This window comes from Ranitomeya variabilis, chromosome 2, assembly GCF_051348905.1.
Source record: "Ranitomeya variabilis isolate aRanVar5 chromosome 2, aRanVar5.hap1, whole genome shotgun sequence".
Lineage (NCBI taxonomy): Eukaryota > Metazoa > Chordata > Amphibia > Anura > Dendrobatidae > Ranitomeya > Ranitomeya variabilis.
Window position 1 is genome coordinate 554,664,345 of NC_135233.1, and position 22,632 is coordinate 554,686,976.

The 22,632-nt window shown below is 43.7% G+C and overlaps 2 protein-coding genes across 7 annotated transcripts in view; one reads left to right on the forward strand and one right to left on the reverse strand.

The window, feature by feature from the left end:
- Window positions 1-22,632, forward strand: part of LOC143807039 (uncharacterized) — a 293,401-nt gene that overhangs the window by 226,035 nt on the left and 44,734 nt on the right. The window lies entirely within an intron of this gene.
- The window catches only part of CHD9 (chromodomain helicase DNA binding protein 9), a 203,831-nt gene that overhangs the window by 8,951 nt on the left and 172,248 nt on the right, over window positions 1-22,632 (reverse strand). For 4 of the 6 annotated variants that reach the window (XM_077288199.1, XM_077288202.1, XM_077288201.1 and 1 more), the window contains 10 exons: window positions 21,911-22,130; window positions 18,711-18,913; window positions 17,651-18,511; window positions 16,541-16,695; window positions 15,593-15,865; window positions 13,322-13,487; window positions 8,326-8,468; window positions 7,432-7,656; window positions 2,145-2,273; window positions 1,517-1,621 (listed from right to left, as the gene is read on the reverse strand). In XM_077288199.1, coding sequence (XP_077144314.1) covers window positions 1,517-1,621; window positions 2,145-2,273; window positions 7,432-7,656; window positions 8,326-8,468; window positions 13,322-13,487; window positions 15,593-15,865; window positions 16,541-16,695; window positions 17,651-18,511; window positions 18,711-18,913; window positions 21,911-22,130 — 2,480 coding nt within the window. The remainder of the gene's footprint in view (window positions 1-1,516; window positions 1,622-2,144; window positions 2,274-7,431; window positions 7,657-8,325; window positions 8,469-13,321; window positions 13,488-15,592; window positions 15,866-16,540; window positions 16,696-17,650; window positions 18,512-18,710; window positions 18,914-21,910; window positions 22,131-22,632) is intronic. The other 2 variants (XM_077288200.1, XM_077288205.1) reach the window with 1 other exon arrangement.

Consider the following 22,632-nt stretch of genomic DNA (forward strand, 5'->3'; position numbering starts at 1 on the left):
TCTGCGTTACACCAGATTCTGCCAACTCTGCGCTACACCAGATTCTGCCAACTCTGCGCTACACCAGATTCTGCCAACCCTGCGCTACACCACACTCTGCCAACTCTGCGCTACACCAGATTCTGCCAACTCTGCGCTACACCAGATACTGCCAACTCTGCGCTACACCAGGTACTGCCTACTCTGTGCTACACCAGATACTGCCAACTCTGTGCTACACCACACTCTGCCAACTCTGCGCTACACCAGATTCTGCCAACTCTGCGCTACACCAGATACTGCCAACTCTGCGCTACACCAGGTACTGCCTACTCTGTGCTACACCAGATACTGCCAACTCTGTGCTACACCACACTCTGCCAACTCTGCGCTACACCAGATTCTGCCAACTCTGCGCTACACCAGATACTGCCAACTCTGCGCTACACCAGGTACTGCCAACTCTGTGCTACACCAGATACTGCCAACTCTGCGCTACACCAGATACTGCCAACTCTGCGCTACACCAGGTACTGCCAACTCTGCGCTACACCAGATACTGCCAACTCTGTGCTATACCAGATTCTGCCAACTCTGCGCTATACCAGATTCTGCCAACTCTACGCTATACCAGATTCTGCCAACTCTGCGCTATACCAGATTCTGCCAACTCTGTGCTACACCAGATTCTGCCAACTCTGCGCTACACCAGATTCTGCCAACTCTGCGCTATACCAGATTCTGTCAACTCTGCGCTACACCAGATTCTGCCCACCCTGCGCTACTCCAGATTCTGCCAACTCTGTGCTACACCAGATTCTGCCCACTCTGCGCTACACCAGATTCTGCCCATTATCAGGCTGTTACACCAGCTAAAGGACATTGGGTGACTGTCAGCTGACCACCATCCTGTGTACGCTATAAAAAACCGCTGCCAGACTTCTCTGCCGGCAGCTTATCAATCCATGGACATGCCCGATCGACATCTTCCCTAACGATCAGTTTTCCGGTGTCCGAGGCCATTTACACATGGAAAAAAAGCTTTGTGACATATCTTCTCAGAGAAATCTCCTTCTTTCTCCTCCTACACTGATGTTTCATTCACAAAGTTCTCCATTCACGAGTACGATCTGTCTTCAGTGCATACGGTCTTCCCCATTACTGAGATAGGAGATGACGGTTGGTGCTCATGACATTCTATGGAGAACTGTAACAGAATGTCTACCCTTAACTCCTCCGCTATCCTCTGCGTATTATCTTATTAGCACCAACTATCGTCTCCTATCAATAAAGGGAAGATCTGTATTCACTGAAGACAGATTTTACCCCTGGACTGAGAGATCTCTCTGATCAGATACATCAAAGTTGCTTATTTTCAGGTGCACTATTGACTTATGAAATAAAATGAGAATTATGGTGACTGCAAGCGGAAACGCATTGGTCTACCTGCGGTTTTCCAGATGTTGCCACACTACAAGGCCCAGCAATGTAACAGCTGGAGAATCACTGAATAGATATCTTGAAGGTCTTTACTTACAGATTGCTTTACGACATCCCCCCACTCAGGAGCCACGCCGTACTCTGGATTCTCCTTCAGGAAGCGGCACAGGTCTTTCATAGGAGGAGCAAATGCACCGCCAACCTAAAAAGACGGGAGGGTTAGTGCCTGCACGATAGACCAAAACCGACCCGATTATGTCAGATCAAATACAACATGGACGTCCTACTGAGGGTTCATGTAGACATCCACAGATCGCAGCGGCTCTACTGACCGGAGCGCGACAGCCTCATGTATTTCTAGGAGGTGTCACGCTTGGGAGACCTGCGGCCAGCTCGTGAAGTGGTGGTCAGTGCTGGGACTGATCTGCCCAGACATCGGCATGAGCCCTATGAAGAACACATGGTGCTGGTAGTGTTCATCACCGACCGTTCCTTTCATATGGGAGCAATGCGATCTGCTGATCGTTGCCGATCTGGCTCATTTTTACGGGAGAAGTCAAATATTTCAATGGACACATGAATCGTCAACCATGTCCAACATAGATGGGCAGGATAGGAGAGTCCAGAGCCAGTGGCCCCTCTGTGCCATGTGTGGTCAGCACATCGTCCGCCATATTGTAGAAACGTCTGTAGGGGACCAGAATGGTGGCCGCTCTCCCACGTACCTTCCGGGCATTCCTCTTGTTGATGAGCTGGACGCGCTCCTCTCCGGTGAGGCTGTTCACATCCAGCTTGGTGGGATTCCGGCAGCGGTGCCTCTTCTGCTTGGGTCTGCCATCATGAAGCTGCATCCTCTATACAAGACACAAATTTATAGGGCATCGATATCGTAATTAACCACTTCAGGAACGGGACATTTTCCTGTTCATGTCCAGACATATTTTGGGTGTTATTGTATACCCCCAGGACATGATGTTTTGATTGACTCTTATTACAATGTTGCGGCGGCCAAAAAAAACGTAATTCTGTCATTGTTATTTTTTTCTTTTTACACTGATCTGATTTACTTTATATTTTCATAGATCGGACATTTCTGAATGCAGTGATACCAAATATGTATTTCATTTTTAATGGGACAAAAGGGGGGTGATATGAACTTTTGTGCATATTTTAAAACCTGTTTTTTCTTACTTTATTTAACAGGCCCCTTGAAGCACCGATCGCCCAATCACCTGTGATATACATAGCAGTGCTTCAGCTGTGTATAGCAAAAATCACAATCTCAGCAGTCACAGAAAGATCATGATAACAGGCACGGGGGTCTTCTGAAGACCCCCAGCTGTTATGACAACGCATCGGCGCCCCGCAATCACGAGACAGGGGTCCGATAGGCGGGACTTGTGACGCGCTTCCGGCTGGCTCGTGTTAAAAGCCGCTGTCAGTGATTGACAGCGGCATTTAACTGGTTAACAGCAGCACCCTCTGCTGTTAGAGGCATTTGATGGCAGACTAAATCAGCCATCAAGTGCGGGGAAAAATGCGGGCTCAGTGAGTGAAACTGCATCAAAGGAAGGGACACGGCCGATGACATAAATATACGTCATGAGTCGTGAAGGGCTTAAAATGGCTCAATTTTTTTCTTGTTCGTATGCTGAAAAACGTTTGCCTCTTTTTTTCATGATATGTAGAGCTTCACTTTTATATTCTATTTATGTCTATTTTTCCCATTCTTTTTTTCACTTTTTTGTTCATTGATTTTATGTACTGTTTACCCTTCATAAGGCCCTAACCCCTTTACCCCCAAGGGTGGTTTGCACGTTAATGACCAGGACAATTTTTACAATTCTGACCACTGTTCCTTTATGAGGTTATAACTCTGGAACACTTCAACGGATCCCGGTGATTCTGACATTGTTTTCTCATGACATATTGTACTTCATGATAGTGGTAACATTTATTTGATATTACCTGCGTTTATTTGTGAAAAAAACGGAAGTTTGGCGAAAATTTTGAAAGTTTTGCAATTTTCCAACTTTGAATTTTTATGCAATTAAATCACAGAGATATGTCACACAAAATACTTAATATGTAACATTTCCCACATGTCTACTTTACATCAGCACAATTTTGTAACCAAATTTTTTTTTTAGGGAGTTATAAGGGTTAAAAGTTGACCAGCAATTTCTCATTTTTACAACACCATTTTTTTTTAGGGACCACATCTCATTTGAAGTCATTTTGAGGGGTCTATATGATAGAAAATAACCAAGTGTGACACCATTCTAAAAACTGCACCCCTCAAGGTGCCCAAAACCACATTCAAGAAGTTTATTAACCCTTCAGGTGTTTTACAGGAATTTTTGGAATGTTTAAATAAAAATGAACATTTAACTTTTTTTCACAAAAAATTTACTTCAGCTCCAATTTGTTTTATTTTACCAAGGGTAACGGGAGAAAATGGACCCCAAAAGTTGTTGTACAATTTGTCCTGAGTACGCTGATACCCCATATGTGGGGGTAAACCACTGTTTGGGCGCAATGCAGATCTCGGAAGCGAAGGAGCGCCATTTGACTTTTCAATGCAAAATTGACTGGAATTGAGATGGGACGCCATGATGCGTTTGGAGAGCCCCTGATGTGCCTAAACATTAAAACCCCCCACAAGTGACACCATTTTGGAAAGTAGACCCCCTAAGGAACTTATCTAGATGTGTGATGAGCACTTTGACCCATTAAGTGATTCACAGAAGTTTATAATGCAGAGCCGTAAAAATAAAAAATCATATTTTTTCACAAAAATGATCTTTTCACCCCCAATTTTTTATTTTCCCAAGGGTAAGAGAAGAAATTGGACCCCAAAAGTTGTTGTACAATTTGTCCTGAGTACGATGATACCCCATATGTGGGGGTAAACCACTGTTTGGGCGCATGGGAGAGCTCGGAAGGGAAGGAGCGCCGTTTGACTTTTCAATGCAAAATTGACAGGAATTGAGATGGGATGCCATGTTGCGTTCGGAGAGCCACTGATGTGCCTAAACATTGAAACCCCCCACAAGTGACCCCATATTGGAAACTAGACCCCCCAAGGAACTTATATAGATGTGTTGTGAGAACTTTGAACCCCCAAGTCTTTCACTACAGTTTATAACACAGAGCCGTGAAAATAAAAAATCTTTTTTTTTTCACAAAAATTATTTTTTAGCCCCCAGTTTTGTACTTTTCCAAGGGCAACAGTTGAAATTGGACCCCAAAAGTTGTTGTCCAATGTGTCCTGAGTACGCTGATACCCCACATGTGGGTTGGGGGGGAAACCACCGTTTGAACGCATGGCAGAGCTCGGAAGGGAAGGAGCGTCATTTGGAATGCAGAGTTAGTTGGATTGGTCTGCAGGCGTCACATTGCGTTTGCAGAGCCCCTAATGCACCTAAACAGTAGAAACCCCCCACAAGTGACCCCATATTGGAAACTAGACCCCCAAAGGAACTTATCTAGATGTGTTGTGAGAACTTTGAACCCCCAAGTGTTTCACTGATGTTTATAACGCAGAGCCGTGAAAATAAAAAAACTTTTTTTTTTCCACAAAAATTATTTTTTAGCCCCCAGTTTCGTATTTTCCCAAGGGTAACAGGAGAAATTGGACCCCAAAAGTTGTTGTCCAATGTGTCCTAAGTACGCTGATACCCCATATGTTGGGTTAAACCCCTGTTTGGGCGCACGGCAGAGCTCGGAAGGGAAGGAGCACTGTTTTACTTTTTCAACGCAGAATTGGCTGGAATTGAGATCGGACGCCATGTCGCGTTTGGAGAGCCCCTGATGTGCCTAAACAGTGGAAACCTCCCAATTATAACTGAAACCCTAATCCAAACACATCCCTAACCCTAATCCCAATGGTAACCCTAACCACACCCCTAACCCTGACACACCCCTAACCCTAATCCCAACCCTATTCCCAACCGTAAATGTAATCCAAACCCTAACCCTTACTTTAGCCCCAACCCTAACCCTAACTTTAGCCCCAACCCTAACTGTAGCCTTAACCCTAGCCCCAACCCTAACCCTAGCCCTAACCCTAGCCCTAATGGGAAAATAGAAATAAATACATTTTTTAAATTTTTTTATTTTTCGCTAACTAAGGGGGTGATGAAGGGCGGTTTGATTTACTTTTATAGCGGGTTTTGTAGCGGATTTTTATGATTGGCAGCCGTCACACACTGAAAGACGCTTTTTATTGCAAAAAATATTTTTCGCGTTACCACATTTTGAGAGCTATAATTTTCCATATTTTGGTCCACAGAGTCATGTGAGGTCTTGTTTTTTGCGGGAAGAGTTGACGTTCTTATTGGTAACATTTTCGGACATGTGACAGTTTTTGATCGCTTTTTATTCCGATTTTTGTGAGGCAGAATGACCAAAAACCAGCTATTCATGAATTTCTTTTGGGGGAGGCGCTTATACCGTTCCGCGTTTGGTAAAATGGATAAAGCAGTTTTATTCTTCGGGTCAGTACGATTACAGCGATACCTCATTTATATCATTTTTTTATGTTTTGGCGCTTTTATACGATAAAAACTATTTTATAGAAAAAATAATTATTTTTGCATCGTTTTATTCTGAGGACTATAACTTTTTTATTTTTTCTTTGATGATGCTGTATGGCGGCTCGTTTTTTGCGGGACAAGATGACGTTTTCAGCGGTACCATGGTTATTTATATCCGTCTTTTTGATCGCATGTTATTCCACTTTTTGTTTGGCGGTATGATAATAAAGCGTTGTTTTTTGCCTCGTTTTTTTTTTGCGGTGTTCACTGAAGGGGTTAACTAGTTACAGACGCGGCGATACTAAATATGTGTACTTTTGTTTTTTTTTTATTTAGATAAAGAAATGTATTTATAGGAACAATATATATATATTTTTTTGGATTTTTTTTTAATTTTTTTTTACACATGTGAATTTTTTTTTTTTACACTATAACATTGCCCCAGGGGGGGCATCATGTTATAGTGTAAGATCGCCGATCTGACACTTTGCTGCGCACTGTGTCAGATCGGCGATCTGACGTGCACAGATCCAGGCTTCCTGGCTCCTGCTCTGAGCAGGCGCTGTGAAGCCACCTCCCTGCAGGACCCGGATGCTGCGGCCATTTTGGATCCGGGCCTGCTGCAGCAAGGAGGAGGTAAGAGACCCTCGGAGCAACGCGATCACATCGCGTTGCTCCGGGGGTCTCAGGGAAGCATGCAGGGAGCCCCCTCCCTGCGCGATGCTTCCCTATATATGTTTGATCGCAGTGTGCCGGGGGTTAATGTGCCGGGGGCGGTCCGTGACCGCTCCTGGCACATAGTGCCGGATGTCAGCTGCGATAGTCCCGTGAGCGTGGCCGATCGCATATGACGTACTATTCCGTTGGTGGTCATACGGGCCCACCCCACCTCGACGGGATAGTACGTCTAATGTCAGAAAGGGGTTAAAAGATCTTTGGGAGCATTTTATCATATTAATAAATTATTTTTGTAACCGATTTTCCTTATAACTGGGGCTGGTATATTCTTTACTGGGAAAAGTCAGCCTCTTGCCTGCATAGCAGAGCTTACTAGGTCTCTTTGGACCCAACATCTCCAGCTCTCCCTACAACCAGGTCAGATAATAGCTGGATTTGGATGAGAAAATGCTGTTATTGCTTCCCACACTGCATACACAATGCTTGTTCAGTGCTGTGTATACAGCGATCAGGTAGGCAGAGGATTGTAATAAACCATCTCTGCCTTCTCTAATGGGGAGTCTGGCTGTGTCTGACAGTCATCTCCTTGCCCCTGCAGGATCTTTTTCAAGCAGTTAAGTCTGCAATGACGTTTTAGAATGTCAGTGCAAAGTAAAGTGAGGACCGCCCGGATGTTTATAGCCTATGGTAGTCCAGAAGTAATTACATTACCACCATTGACATTTTTTTAAAGCTAGTGCTTCTACCATCCTCAGATCATAATATAATGATCCAAATGATGTATAAGGAAACTTACAGGAATGAATGCTCCCAAGTCTTCCACGTAGCCCGGATGAGCCTTGAGCCAGCTTTCTAGATCCCTTCTCTTTGGAGCATCGTCTCCTGCTAGCCTCGTGCCATCTTTTAAATTAATAACAGGGACAGGGCTGTCGGCATCCAGTGCTCCAGGAAGTTGGGGGCCAGAGTGGAGCTGTGGGCGAGATGCAGGTTGTGACGGGGAGGGGGTCACAGCTTGTTTTACCTGGAATAAAGGGAATGACAATTTTTCTAATACAATATTACCCAAAAAACAGGAATGTTATTTTTAAATGTCCTTCTAGAAACTAAGTATAGTAAATTTTCCCTCTAACCTCTCCCACTAGTCAGCATGTATAAAAATATAGCAAAAATAACTCATTATTCAACTCATGACATCTTCCCAGACTATTGAAAATGAAATAGCTTTGGTCTATCCGGCTGTCCGCCCGAGACGTCATCGATAGCTGTGCTGAGATAAACATGTGCAGGGCTGGACAGTACAGCTCCGACAAATGTTTAATGGCCACTCCCCGGCAAGTCAGATTCCATTCAAATAAATGTAGAGCTGATCTGTAGTACCCAGCAGCGGCCACTACACGGCTGACGGGGCCGTGCTGTTCAGCAATGAGACAGCTTACATCTGGAGAGCTGAGAAGACTTTATCATGGGGTGTCGGACCCTCACTGTCTTAATACCGCTGACCCAACCAGAGGGCCCGACAGGGCAGGAAGATCAGAGGGCACTCGCGCACCCTGACAATGGGTGAGCTGCTGCAATGTCAGTACGTACATAGCTGAGGATTGTGCTGTCAATCATCAGAGACGATACTGACTGCCAGCAAATAAGACGGTGGCCTACATCTCTCATAAAACATCCATCTTCCAGGACTTACATGATTGAGCAGCTTATTTCTGTTCATATACAGGATATCAACACCCTCCACGTTCTTCCTCCTTCCTCTTCTTCTCTTGATGACAGGCTGGGCATCTGTCCCCATGCCATTCACATTGGCACTTGGCACCATATTGTGAGAACCTTAGAAAAGATGAGAATAAAGATTAGAATAATTACACTTTACTGCTAAGGTCAAAGAACAGAATAAGTAAAGGCTTATATGCCTGTAACATTATTCTTATTAGATGTCAGTGGTTCCAGAGTTAATCAACATGTCAGTAGCATTACGTGTCAGGAACCAATCTTCATGCCTTCAATTATTTTGAGATCTCCTGCTCCAGGATCCAAGCTTTTATGATGGACATGTCCCTCTAAGTGGATCAGTCTGGATCTGAGATGGCTGGGACCCCCCACTGATCCTGAGAATGGTCTCCATTTATTCATTCAGAAAGTCCATAGTGAATGAAAAGAGTTGGAGTGGGGGTGCACAGCCACCATTCCAATCTGATGGGACATTTCAGAATTTCGCTCTTGTAATCAGGTGGGGTCACAGCTATCTGACTTCTACAGATCCCCAAGTTACCACCCATCCTTAGAATCGGTGATAACTTTTTTTTTTATTATCAGAAAACGGTTTTATTGAGGTATAAACGTAAGAATATGGAAAGTACAGATCAGGAATTACAGTGATATTTACAAAAAGTAAAAGGCACATTAGCATGCAGCATATGAAAAGAGCATGGACTTCAGATCTTGGTTATAAATGAAAATAACCCCTTACTCCAATCTGTGAATTCCCACCCAACAACCCCCCACCCTTGTTTGGAATGCAAACCAATGAAATAACATACAAACAAGGACCAAGTTTTCAGTGCCAAAGAATAGAGAAGTTGTCTCTCCGGTTGTACAAGGATTATCCGAGAGTAAACTATCAAAGATCACATCTCTAGCGAGTGCTTCAGATACCACTGTAGGGCATGCCATCCAGTCTCCCCACTGCTTCCCGAATTTGGCTGTGACCCCCCTCTTAGTATAAACCCTTTTCTCCATTAGGATAGAAGAATTTAGCCACAACACCACCTCCTCTAGTGTAGGTGGAGTGCTGGGCGGCCAATGTTTAGCGATAGACTTTCTTGTGTGGTAGAGAATTTTTGCTATAGCCAGTTGTAATGGAGAAGTTTCAATATGTCCCACACCCCTTAAAACACAAGATTTGGGTTTCATTGGCAGTCGACTGTTCTATACTTCTCTAACCAGCCTACTCACGTTATCCAATAGGTTCGCAAATTTAGGGCATGACCAGAACATATGGACCATATCTGCCCCTTCATTACATCCTGGACAGTGGTGGTCCAATGTCCCCTATATCCATTTCCCATCTAGACCTGATCAAGACCATAGGATCTCTTAAAATATTGGATAGCAATTTTTTTTCATTAATCAGGCCTCTACTTGGATTTGGCTTTGAGTATATCTGACTCTAGGAGTTCCAAAAGATTATTGCCTCTCCCCAGATACAAGTACCACAGCCCCTGCATCCATAGTCTTCTCCACTGCCCTTCCCGTGAAATATTGGAGCCGAGAGGACAGAAAATATTCCCATGCATTAGGAAAGGCTAAGCCGCCCTGATCCTTGGACAACTCTAATGTTTCCAGCTTTATTCTAGGGACGCCCTTTATCCAGATCAGGTCTCGGAAGGTATTATGCATTTTTTTAAACCATTGTTTTGGGATCCAAACATGAGAATTATGTGGGGCACGGAGTACAGAGGGCATGAGGCACTTATTAACGAGGCTTGTCCTGCCAAGGACAGAGAGGGGTACATTCCCCCATGCTCCGACTTTATTTCTTCACTTTCCCCATGCTCTGACTTTATTTCTTCACTTCCCCATGCTCTGACTTTCTTCACTTCCCCATGCTCTGACTTTCTTCACTTTCCCCATGCTCTGACTTTATTTCTTAACTTTCTCCAGGCTCCGACTTTATTTCTTCACTTTCTGCAGTCTCCGACTTTATTTCTTCACTTTCCCCATGCTCTGACTTTATTTCTTCACTTCCCCCATGCTCCGACTTTATTTCTTCACTTTCCCCCATGATCTGACTTTATTTCTTCACTTTCCTACACTATCTGAATCGATTTCTTCACTTCCCCCATGGTCTGACTTTCTTCACTTTCCCCCATGCTCTGACTTTATTTCTTCACTTTCCCCATGCTCTGACTTTCTTCACTTTCCCCCATGCTCTGACTTTATTGCTTCACTTTCCCCATGCTCTGACTTTATTGCTTCACTTTCCCCATGCTCTGACTTTATTTCTTCACTTCCCCCATGATCTGACTTTCTTCACTTTCCCCATGCTCTGACTTTATTTCTTCACTTTCCTCCACTATCTGAATCGATTTCTTCACTTCCCCCATGGTCTGACTTTCTTCACTTTCCCCATGCTCTGACTTTATTGCTTCACTTTCCCCATGCTCTGACTTTATTTCTTCACTTCCCCCATGATCTGACTTTCTTCACTTTCCCCCATGCTCTGACTTTATTTCTTCACTTTCCTCCACTATCTGAATCGATTTCTTCACTTCCCCCATGGTCTGACTTTCTTCACTTTCCCCATGCTCTGACTTTATTTCTTCACTTCCCCCAATGCTCCGACTTTATTTCTTCACTTTCCCCCATGCTCTGACTTTATTTCTTCACTTTCCTCCACTATCTGAATCGATTTCTTCACTTCCCCCATGGTCTGACTTTCTTCACTTTCCCCCATGCTCTGACTTTATTTCTTCACTTCCCCCATGGTCTGACTTTCTTCACTTTCCCCCATGCTCTGACTTTATTTCTTCACTTTCCCCATGCTCTGACTTTCTTCACTTTCCCCCATGCTCTGACTTTATTGCTTCACTTCCCCCATGATCTGACTTTCTTCACTTTCCCCATGCTCTGACTTTATTTCTTCACTTTCCTCCACTATCTGAATCGATTTCTTCACTTCCCCCATGGTCTGACTTTCTTCACTTTCCCCATGCTCTGACTTTCTTCACTTTCCCCCATGCTCTGACTTTATTGCTTCACTTTCCCCATGCTCTGACTTTATTTCTTCACTTCCCCCATGATCTGACTTTCTTCACTTTCCCCCATGCTCTGACTTTATTTCTTCACTTTCCTCCACTATCTGAATCGATTTCTTCACTTCCCCCATGGTCTGACTTTCTTCACTTTCCCCATGCTCTGACTTTATTTCTTCACTTCCCCCATGCTCCGACTTTATTTCTTCACTTTCCCCCATGCTCTGACTTTATTTCTTCACTTTCCTCCACTATCTGAATCGATTTCTTCACTTCCCCCATGGTCTGACTTTCTTCACTTTCCCCCATGCTCTGACTTTATTTCTTCACTTTCCCCATGCTCTGACTTTCTTCACTTTCCCCCATGCTCTGACTTTATTTCTTCACTTTCCCCATGCTCTGACTTTATTTCTTCACTCTCCCCCATGCTCTGACTTTATTTCTTCACTCTCCCCCATGCTCTGACTTTATTTCTTCACTCTCCCCCATGCTCCGACTTTATTTCTTGACTTAACTACTAGGGGATTCAGGTTTACAGGGATGTAGTCATTAACCTTGCTTGTAACAAATGCCTGGGGATTTGAAGTTTTGAACCATTTTACATCTAACCTCAACAAATCTACCATCAGTCTTTAAATGAGTCAATATGTGTAAATGGGATAATTCTATGCACAGTTAGGCTGAGCCCCAGAGTAAATAGGATGAAATGAATGTAAGGTGTACCCCAACCAGGTCCTGTGTATCTGATTGATAGTGTTGTTTGTTAGATGGGTCTCCTGTAACCCTATTATTGAAGGACTGAATCTTTTTATATAGTCAATGAATGGTTGCTCAACTTATTAATATTCAAAAATAAATCGTCATAGTACCCGTCTTAAAGAACGCCCATAAAGGAAGATGACTCTTGTGCAATAACCGTTCTCCCAGCTCTTAAAAGTATCCAAATTTTTATGCAGAAGTATTCCAACCCCCATCTTCCCCAACTGTGACTCTAATCCCCCCACCACCCATTTATGTTGTAAACCTGTCCTTACTAGTAAGGGATGGGGCTCAAGCAAACCTTTAACCACCTGCAAAGGAAGAAGCTCAATAAACAGTATACCATTCTGTTAGTGTCTTGCTAGAGGACCTGCCGCACTAATGAAAGTAAGTGCCACAGAGGTTTGGACCAAAAATACCAGCCACAATAGTACTACTGTCCACATAGTAACATTACATGAGGCCTCAGTCCGGCAGCCTGGAGATAATTAGCAAGTAGTGAAGAGAATGACGGGGTTTTCATAGCTGTAACCGGCACACCAGATGGTTTCAAGACATGGAATGGAAATAGTGGAAAAATATCCAAACCATGGAGTATCTAGACATGTTGAGCAAATATAGGAGGTTGGTATCTAGACATGCTGAGCAAATCCAGGGTAGAAGGTTGGTATCTAGACATTGCTGAGCACATAGAAGGTTGGTAATTAGACATGCTGAGCACATAAAGGTTGGTATCTAGACACGTTGAGCGCATAGAAGGTTGGTAACTAGACACGTTGAGCGCATAGAAGGTTGGTAACTAGACATGTTCAACACATAGAAGGTTGGCATCTAGACATGTTGAGCACATAGAAGGTTGGTAACTAGACATACTGAGCACATAGAAGGTTGATATCTAGACATGCTGAGTAACTAGACATGCTGAGCACATAGAAGGTTGCTATCTAGACAAGCTGAGTACATCTAGAAGGTTGTTAAGTAGACATGTTGAGCACATAGAAGGTTGGTATCTAGACATGCTGAGCACATAAAGTTGTTAACTAGACATGTTGAGCATATAGAAGGTTGGTAACTAGACATGCTGAGCACATAGAATACATCTTGCAGTCATGAAATGAAATTCTAATGATCCAAACCGAAATATTAAGGCTTTCCCATTTGACCACATACCTGACGCTGGAGTAGATTTGGGAAAGGTTACGAGGCTGGCTTCTGATGCATTCTGAAGATCTTGTAGTCGAGCCAAATACTGCTGCTGCCCCATTCCTTCCTCACTGTCAAGCGGTCGTTTCTGAGGAATCCCTTGTTTCTGAAATGTTAATTTCAAGCCGCCTTCCTGAAAAAAAGAGGACAGGTCTGTGTTATCAGAATACCGCACAATATACGGCCTCACATCTTCCACATGTCACATAAATCCCTGTGACCAAACCTCAAGCTGACAGCTCCATAACACTCGCCAGATAGAAAAGCGGAAGCATTTACTTCTCCACACACCAGATGTCATTCTAGGGACGCCTCGCCTCTGGAAATCTATCTGTGCCTCTTCAGGTCACAACTGGTCTTTAGCTTTCAGGAATGACGGGTTATGGAGACAAGAAGACTATCTCATTGGGCAGGCCCTCATCTGGGGGACACGAGGAAAGAGAATCATTCAGAAGACGGACAATTACACTGATTATCACCGGTAACGAGCCCTGCACCAGGTTTTCACCTTAAATGTGACAGCAAGCAGAGATCGTTAAAATGGCGAGGACCTCTAACAAAGTATATTATACATTTAGCTTTATTTCTATAAAGCCAGAAAACAACCAAATCATATTCAGGACCAAAGTTGAAAATACAGCTACTGCTTGGATTGTTTGTGCCCATCCTATACCCAAAGTCCTACACGGTGCCCAGTGACTGAGGGGTCCATACCCAAAGTCTTACACGGTGCCCAGTGACCGAGGGTCCTATACCCAAAGTCTTACACGGTGCCCAGCGAACGAGGGGTCCATACCCAAAGTCTTACATGGTGCCCAGTGACCGAGGGGTCCATACCCAAAGTCTTACACGGTGCCCAGTGACCGAGGGGTCCATAGCCAAAGTCTTACATGGTGCCCAGTGACCGAGGGTCCTATACCCAAAGTCTTACACGGTGCCCAGTGACCGAGGGGTCCATACCCAAAGTCTTACACAGTGTCCAGTGACCGAGGGGTCCATACCCAAAGTCTTACAGTGACCGAGGGGTCCACACCCAAAGTCTTACACGGTGCCCAGTGACCGAGGGTCCTTTACCCAAAGTCTTACACGGTGCCCAGTGACTGAGGGGTCCATATCCAAAGTCTAATATGGTGCCCAGTGACTGAGGGGTCCATACCCAAAGTCTTACATGGTGCCCAGTGACCGAGGGGTCCACAGCAACACCCGGCTCACACAGCGAACATGTAAGAAACACCTAGGGGCTGATGTGGGCATCTCCACTCCTCTGTCAATAACTACATTTTTATTTTTTGTTCAGATTATCTTTTATGGAAGCAGAGGTGAATTTTAATGCACTTTCTCCCTTTTTGGAGTTTCTGGCCAGAAATTGATTAGATAGGGAAGCAATATAAAATACAAATTATAAATAGGCCTTAAACAGCACCTAGCTATCACCAGTGTGAGGCAGCTCTTTTCATTAAAAAAAATGAAAGTGGGTAACTCCAGACTGGTGATGTTTCTAAATAGAAGTAGTTGAGAAAATTGTGCGGAACACTCCCTAATGTCCACCGAAAGGGCCAGAAACTTGGTGCAATCCTGGCATATAGAGAAAGATCCCACAAGCCTCTACAGTCCCTGTCACTGTGAAAGCATGAGATCTTGCGCTCTGCACTAACCAGCAAGTAACCACAATCCATGCGGCAGCGCTAGGTTAGTGCAAGGCACGAAATCTCGCTCTTATCTTTAAATCCCATTTTCAAGATGTCAGATGCAAAGCTTTTAAGGCCTAGGACACATTGTATTAGTGGCACTGTTGGTCGTACATTCTCTTGAGTTCTATGTAACACAAAGCGTGCACTCCCTTGGCTAAAGAAATCCTGGTTGCTAAAAAGAAAAACACAGGTCACTGCAAAGCATGTGGATGCGCACACCGAAAATAGTCAAAACAGCCAAATGTAGGAACGAAAAACACACAAAAATCCCATCATTGTGAACTGAGGCAGTGCAATAAAAATAGCACCTTATGGAAGCACACAAAAAAAAGCTGGGAAGCTTTAATATTTGCATTTGTTCATATTAATATTTGGCAAGTCCAAAGCACAATGAGCTTAAAACTGGCAAAAAAAAACCAACCCCCTGCAAGATCTGCCTTAAAAATAGGTGTTAAATAGGAAGAAAGAGCAGCCAGCCAACTTGGAAATGAGCATGCTGCACACAGCAACCAGGTCCCAGGGCAAGAAAAAGAAAAAATAAACATACGTCATTGATTTTCACTGTAAACTCCTTTTCTTGTACATGCTTCTTCACCTTTGACATCTGTTGCGATTGGTTGCTTTCTTCCTTGATGGGAGCGCACGTGGGGGGCTGAGCTCCAGGGTCACTGTACTCGGTGGCAGCCCCAGGACTGTCCAGTAGTTTGGTGGTATAGAAGGACGCCACACTAGTGCCATCATAGTTCTTTCGTGTAGCGGGCCATTTCCCTTTCAATACTACCTGGCAAATGCTGTCCAGCCTGTTTATTATCACCCGATCCTGCAAGAATAAATGGTATTATAGGAGGTTTGTTAGAAATAATGGGATATGGCAGGACAAAATTTGCCAAGCTGCAGACCCAATGAGAGAACGTTGTGGGCATGCTCTGTGCTCTATGCAGAGGTGACTGCGCAGAGAGGGGAAGGAGATAAGTTATGGTCACCGCCTCTTTTAACTTGTGTGATCCTATGTTAGCGTTATCTGCTCCAAATATGATGTCTAATAAATGTTTAATGTACCAATTCTATATTTTTATAACCAGACACTGATACATAATCTTATTTTCTCAGCTATTTTTATTCTATGGAATATTCATTATAATTCTATGTACTATGCATAATGACATCTTGCTTGGGCTTCAGTTAGAGCATTTCAAGATCTGATTTACAGCACTAACATGGAGTATAGGAATCTGTAGAATGGAGACGTTCGTTTTGTGGGCATGCTCACTGCCCTATGCAGAGGCCATTGTGCGGGGAGGGGGTGGGAGGAGAGCTGTGTTCATCTATAGTGCACGGTGGATCAAATGATATCTAGACATACAGTAGGTGTGACATGTCGATGACAATGAGAATGCTGAAAAGTGATCTATACAGAATAGGACATGTCAGCCGAATATTAGGATTAGTGGCCAGAAAATTCAAAGAACAATTCTAAAATATGTATATCAGTCACCTTAGGCCAATGGGCAGCAGCAAACATGTATCCTCCTTGTAAAAGATAGTTTGAGTTTGGAGTCCCGTTATCTAGCTGGAAGCTGTCCTGAGTTTCATCCTGTAGAGTGCTCATGGAGGCCACACTTTCTTCGTCATAAGCCTTCACATGGGACACTGTTGGGTAACACAAAGGCAATATGATCAGCCAAATCTGCTGTATGAGAAGGGTGAACAAAAAGTGAATTGGCTTGGAATTTAAGAATCTCTACAGGTCTGACTTCTGGGGCCCCCACCGACCCTGAGAACAGGGTTCTGAAGAGCCCCTTCTGAATAGCCAGGAGGACCCTCCATTTCACTCATTCTCTACGGGACTACCGGGGACAGCCAAGAACAGAAAAGCACATGAAGAGAAAATAATTGCTAAATAAAACATGTGCTGGTATATTAGCTCCTGAAAACCTCAGTAGCTTGGCGACACACATCTCACATTCAGCATGTATTACTGGCAGAGACACTCCCATGAAGAGAAATCTGAAAATTGGATCCAGAATGAATGAAGACTGCAGTTAATACAATTGGCCTAACGTGTGGGAATCATTTCCTCCATGTGAAATGTGTCCATTACCTTAAACAGGTTATCCGGGGCAAAGGGTTTTAGGAGACCCTTCACCCATTGCTGCAGCCAATAATCGAGCTCGGTGGCTTGTGCCGTCACTTCAGGGAAGGCTTCTAAACGTCAATAATTGTCTGCAGTGCGGTCGATGTGACGACATGAAAATGAAACAACTGCTGGCTCCAGTCTGTAACGTCACGCACTATTCTGGGATTTTACGAAATTGGGGCTTATCGTGAGAAATACTATTAAATTTGAAACCACGTTGGTGGTCTCCGCCGATCCGGTCATTCATGTGACCGGGGCATTACGGTGACATTTGCATGCAAGCACTGATGTCAGTGATCGGCTGCCGTAGACATCGAAATAACTGTCAGGACATTACTGCAGGCCCAGCAGGGAGCACCAAAGCGGTGGCACATCCAGTGAGCATTCCCTACACCTAGGATAAAATGATTACAATTCCGGACCACTAAAAAAACATGAGAGTGATAACTTCCCAGCACTCGTACATACCACATTTTTGTCCATCCCCATCATCAATCTCACTGTCCTCAGACGAAGACGATGAAGATGAAGAGGAGGAAGACGATGAGGATGATGATGAACACGAAGAGGAAGAAGAGGAAGAGCTGGATCCTGACCGAGAGCAAGAAGAAGAGGACGATGACGAAGAGGAAGATCTGGATGAGCAAGAAGATCGGTTGGAGTCAGAATCCGAGTCTGTACTGGAGGCAGACCCTCGCTTGCTAATTCTTGGCTTTTTGGAAGTCAGATTGGGTGTTAGGGGCTCAGTCCTTGCTGCCACCATTCGCCTGTCAGTCTCAGCCTTCACCACTGACTTATGCTCCCCAGGAAGAAGCAATGGGCCATTACTGAGGCTTACTGTCTCAACCTTCAGCTTCATAGGCTCTGCAGCCAGTAAAGGAATCTCGTCCTTCCCATCTTCATCCTTTCCTTTGACCTCATCATTGGCACTCCCTTTTAGGTCTTGTGTCCGAGATTGAGGAGTAAGAGGGGATGGAGATAATAGCAACTGGCTTTGTGGTGCAGAGAGCGGAGTAGAAGGAGTTCCTTTATTCTGGTTGTAGCTTTTCTGAGATGCCATAAAAGAAAGTTCTGGATCCCGCAGAATGTGATAATCTGTTCTGCTTACACCATGCTTAGCGGCTCCGATTAGCAGATCTCGATCATGTTTACCGCTCTCCCACCACACTGGTAAGTCTGGGTTTGGTTGGCAGAGCTTAAGGCGCTCAAACAGCTGAGGGTGGTGTATAGCCTGCTCGCGGATCTTCCTCAGGAGCTCAATACGGTACAGCGTTCTGGAGGCTCTCTCCTCTGTGATTGGCTGGATGGAGATGGAAGAGTCCGCCAGGTCTGATGAGAAAAATAATTGGGTTCATTATATTATTTCTCAAAAACATGAGAGCAAGAAAAGTCATAAAAATAACTAAAAAGTCCAACAGAAATGAAATAATATCCTATTTTGAATATCCCCCCCCATAACTCAAGTTATCTAGGAATAAGCTCCAGAAATATCCCAGGACAGTCTCCAGAGCTCACACTAAACACACACCTTCTTTAGAAGGCAATCGGCACACCTGTCGGCACATTGCTATAAAGGCATAGAGGTACTTCTCGAGGCTCTCATCTGTCTTCTTGTGGAGTCTTGCCATAGCTCGAAACTTGGTCCAATCAAACTGTCCTCGTCCCGGATCAAACACCACCCCGAATGTGGAAACTACGCGGTAAAAGTCTGCTTCCTCCCTTCGAGTCCATCTAGAAGAGAATGTATGTACAATCATGGAAGGGACAGATGTCCACATTAACGTCTGTCACTAATTAGATCTCAATAGATTAATCTCTGGGTCACTCTGGTACCCTGAAAGTGACGCAGGGTCTAATTTAGGTTTAGCAACCAATGTAACAGATATGGCACTCACCCCGAAGATGCTGTGATTAATGTCCTTTATTTGCTACATCCAGCATTTAGACATTCATGGAGAGGCGGCAGGAAAGAAAGAGAGAGGTGCGGGGAGGCAGGTGAGGACGACGGCCGTTTCGCGCAAGTGCGCTTCCACGGGTCCAAGCGCACTTGCCCGAAACGGCTGTTTCCTACCGCCTCTCCATGAATGTCTAAATGCTGGATGTAGCAAATAAAGGACATTAATCACAGCATCTTCGGGGTGAGTGCCATATCTGTTACATTGGTTGCTATAAGTGAAGTCTTTTTCTCTCTGAACATTAATAGAGCACCACCCATGTTTGCATTTACTGAAAGTGTTTCAAGTCTGCTTGTTCACGCTTAATGAATAGCCTGTGAAGATTAACCCACCTGGTGCCGCTCAGTTTCTAAATCTTTTACTTTGGTTCATTTCTAATTTAGGTTTCACTACTTACAGAACATTTCTGAAATCTTATATCAGAAGCCTTTACTACAATGAAGCTGCTAAGGTACTGGTTAGCACTGCAGCTCTAAGTGGTGGATGGCCAACAGACTTGCATAATAGTCGGCCATCTTCTGCTTTACCAACAACTACCATACAAAAAACGAAAGCTAAGCATTACTAATAGACAGCTGCCAGCCGAGCATCGTTCAGCCATAACTATCTCTTTAACTCCTTGGCCGAGCACTCCAGTCTTCTCTACGAGAGAGCCACTGCCAGAATACATTAGTGGGAGATTCCTCTGCTCATTTCACCATGAACAAGAGGATTGGCAGTCCGAGATCTGTCAGGGAAGATTTGGCCAGGCCTGCCGATATCAGACGACATTAGTCTAATGTGTATGCGGGCCATAAAGGGGTTTCCTTGAGTTGTCTCTTGAGCAGCTAAGAGCAGTGCAGTCTCCTCGCTTCCTGGTCTTTGGCAGGGTGTTATCTCCTCCTTGAGTGGCAGATATGGTGAACAGAACTGTAGTATTAGTAGAGCTATAAAGCTCAGCACAAGTTCTGCTGTAACACATTCTAAGTCTAAACAGTTATTATCTCTTTGTGTAAACATAATAATAAGGCCTTTGGACAAGCACACATCTCAGGACAGAGAGAGCAGTGATTAGGAGACCTGCTCTGAAAGCTGTGGCTGGTGATGCTGCATGAGAGGGAGGTGAGCAGATAACTGCTGTATACAAATCAATGGGCTGTAGAGAGATGAGTGGGAGATTAGGAGTTAACCACTCTCCTGGACTGTAGCTACTGTACTCTTGGCCAGGCACCAGAGGCTGGGTTCCATGGAAATGAGCTGTACACACAATAAAAGCTCAGGCAGAAAAAGCAAGAAAACGCCAAACTTGCTTATTTTCAAACTGTCTAATTGAAAGAAACATAAGAAGTTGAGAATACCCTTTTAAGTAGCATTGTGATCTTTAGCAACTTTCTTACGTGGAACGGACATGTCAGAAGTTTACAATCTGTGTCCAGAACTGAGAGGAACTTGACTGCAGAAATGTCTGTGACCTAGCTTTCGGTATATGAAGGAGCTCTAGGCTTGGTTTCTCTGCGCTAGAGATCAGCAAGCCCAACTAATAACATTTTCTGGCACGTCTCAAACACAAGTCAAAAGCTATTCAGTCTGAAGAATATTCCCTATTCATTCACCCTTAGGCCTCGTTTCTATTTAGCATTTTATGGCAGTTCATTTTTAGGTAAATATCCATTTTCTGCACCTCCGGGATCTGTTCCAGCTTTGTCTAAAAATAATCAGTATAATTCTGAATAGAAATCAACCTTAACCCCTTAGTGACGGAGCCAAATTTTTCAAATCTGACCAGTCTTACTTTATGTAGTAATAACTCTGGAACGCTTGAACAAATCCCAGTGATTTTGAGATTGTTTTTTCGGGACACAATATACTTTATGATAATAATAAATTTAGGTCGATATGTTTTGTGTTTATTTATAAAAAATATCAGAAATGTGAGAAAAATGTTAAAAAAATAGCAATTTTCAAAATTTGAATGATTATCCCTTTAATCCAGATAGTCATACCACAGCAAAATATTAAAAAATAAAATTTCCCTCATGTCTGCTTTACATCAGCACTATTTGTAAAACGTTATTTTATTTTATTAGCATTTTAGGAGGTTTAAAAATGTAGCAGTAATTTTTCATTTTTTCAAGGAAATTTACAACATTTACTTTTTTTAGGACTTATCCATATTTGAAGTGCCTTTAGGGGTCCTATATATTGGGAAACCCCCAAAAGTGATACCATTTTAAAAACAGCACCTCCTTACATATTGAAAACGGCTGTCAGGTAGTTTATTAACCCTTCAGGTGCTTTTCAGGAATTAATGCAAAGTGGCATGACAGAAATGAAAATGTGCATCTTTACCACCTAAATGTCTCTAACTTCTAAACAGATTACTACAGCTGTCAGACTCTAAGGCCACAATTTGGTCTTGAAGTGCCATGGCAAACATCAGGACCACACAATCATGATCTGAGGGCACCAATTGGGATAAAGAGGAAGCCCCCACGCTCTGTTAACCATTTATAATGATGTAGTCACTATTGACAGCAGCATCTAAGGGGTTAAACAGATTTGGACGGTGCAAAAACTGATCGTGGCTGATACAGCAAGTTGTCAGCTATAGTGTACAGCCGACAGCTGCTGGATTGTCACCTGTATGGGGAGGCTATTCTCTTATATATCAGGTCAGTTAAAAGGCGTATTAGCTGTCATTAAGGGGTTAACAGACCTCTGCCTAAAATATCGGATGTCTGGGTAGAAATGTGGATCTCATATACATTAATCACAGACGGAATACTTCACCAACCTTTGCTGCCTTTCAATTTTTGCGGCTACTTTTGGATTCAGGGAAACATCTTCATACAGTGTTTGTGTCACGGGGGTGTGAACAGGAAACATGGGTGGGATTTGTTGAACCTGTCTAAATTTGGTGGTGCGCTGGCATGTTGTTATAAGTCGCCGTAGCCGGGTGGTGAGTGCGGACTGTGTAGGCCAGTAGCTTTTGTCCCCCTCCAACACCTGCCCATCTGGTAAAACAAGATGAGAAAAATTAAGAGATTTCCATAAGATTTATCTCCACCACATCCAGCATTCTAAAATTGCACTCATTTTATGGCCGAAAGCGTTGGCACCCTTGAAATTCTTCCAGAACAACTTCTTGATTATGTTGCACACCGTGGACAAAGGAACATCAAGATCACTGGAGATGGACTTGTAACCTTGAGATTGTTGATATTGTTCAACAATTTTGGCTTTCAAGTCCTCAGACAGTTCTGTTCTCCTCTTTCTGTTCTCTGTGCTTAGCGTAGCACACACAATGCAGAGTCAACTTCTCTCCTTTTTATCTGGCTTCTTCTGTGATTTTCATATTGCTCACACCTGTTACTTGCCACAGGTGAGTTTGAACAAGCATCACCTGCTTGAAACAAACTTGTTTACTCACAATTTTGGAAAGGTGCCAACAATTTTGTCCAAAATTATCTCCAATTTGCTTTCTTTCTCAGTTTTCTTGTGTTGTTTCAATACGCA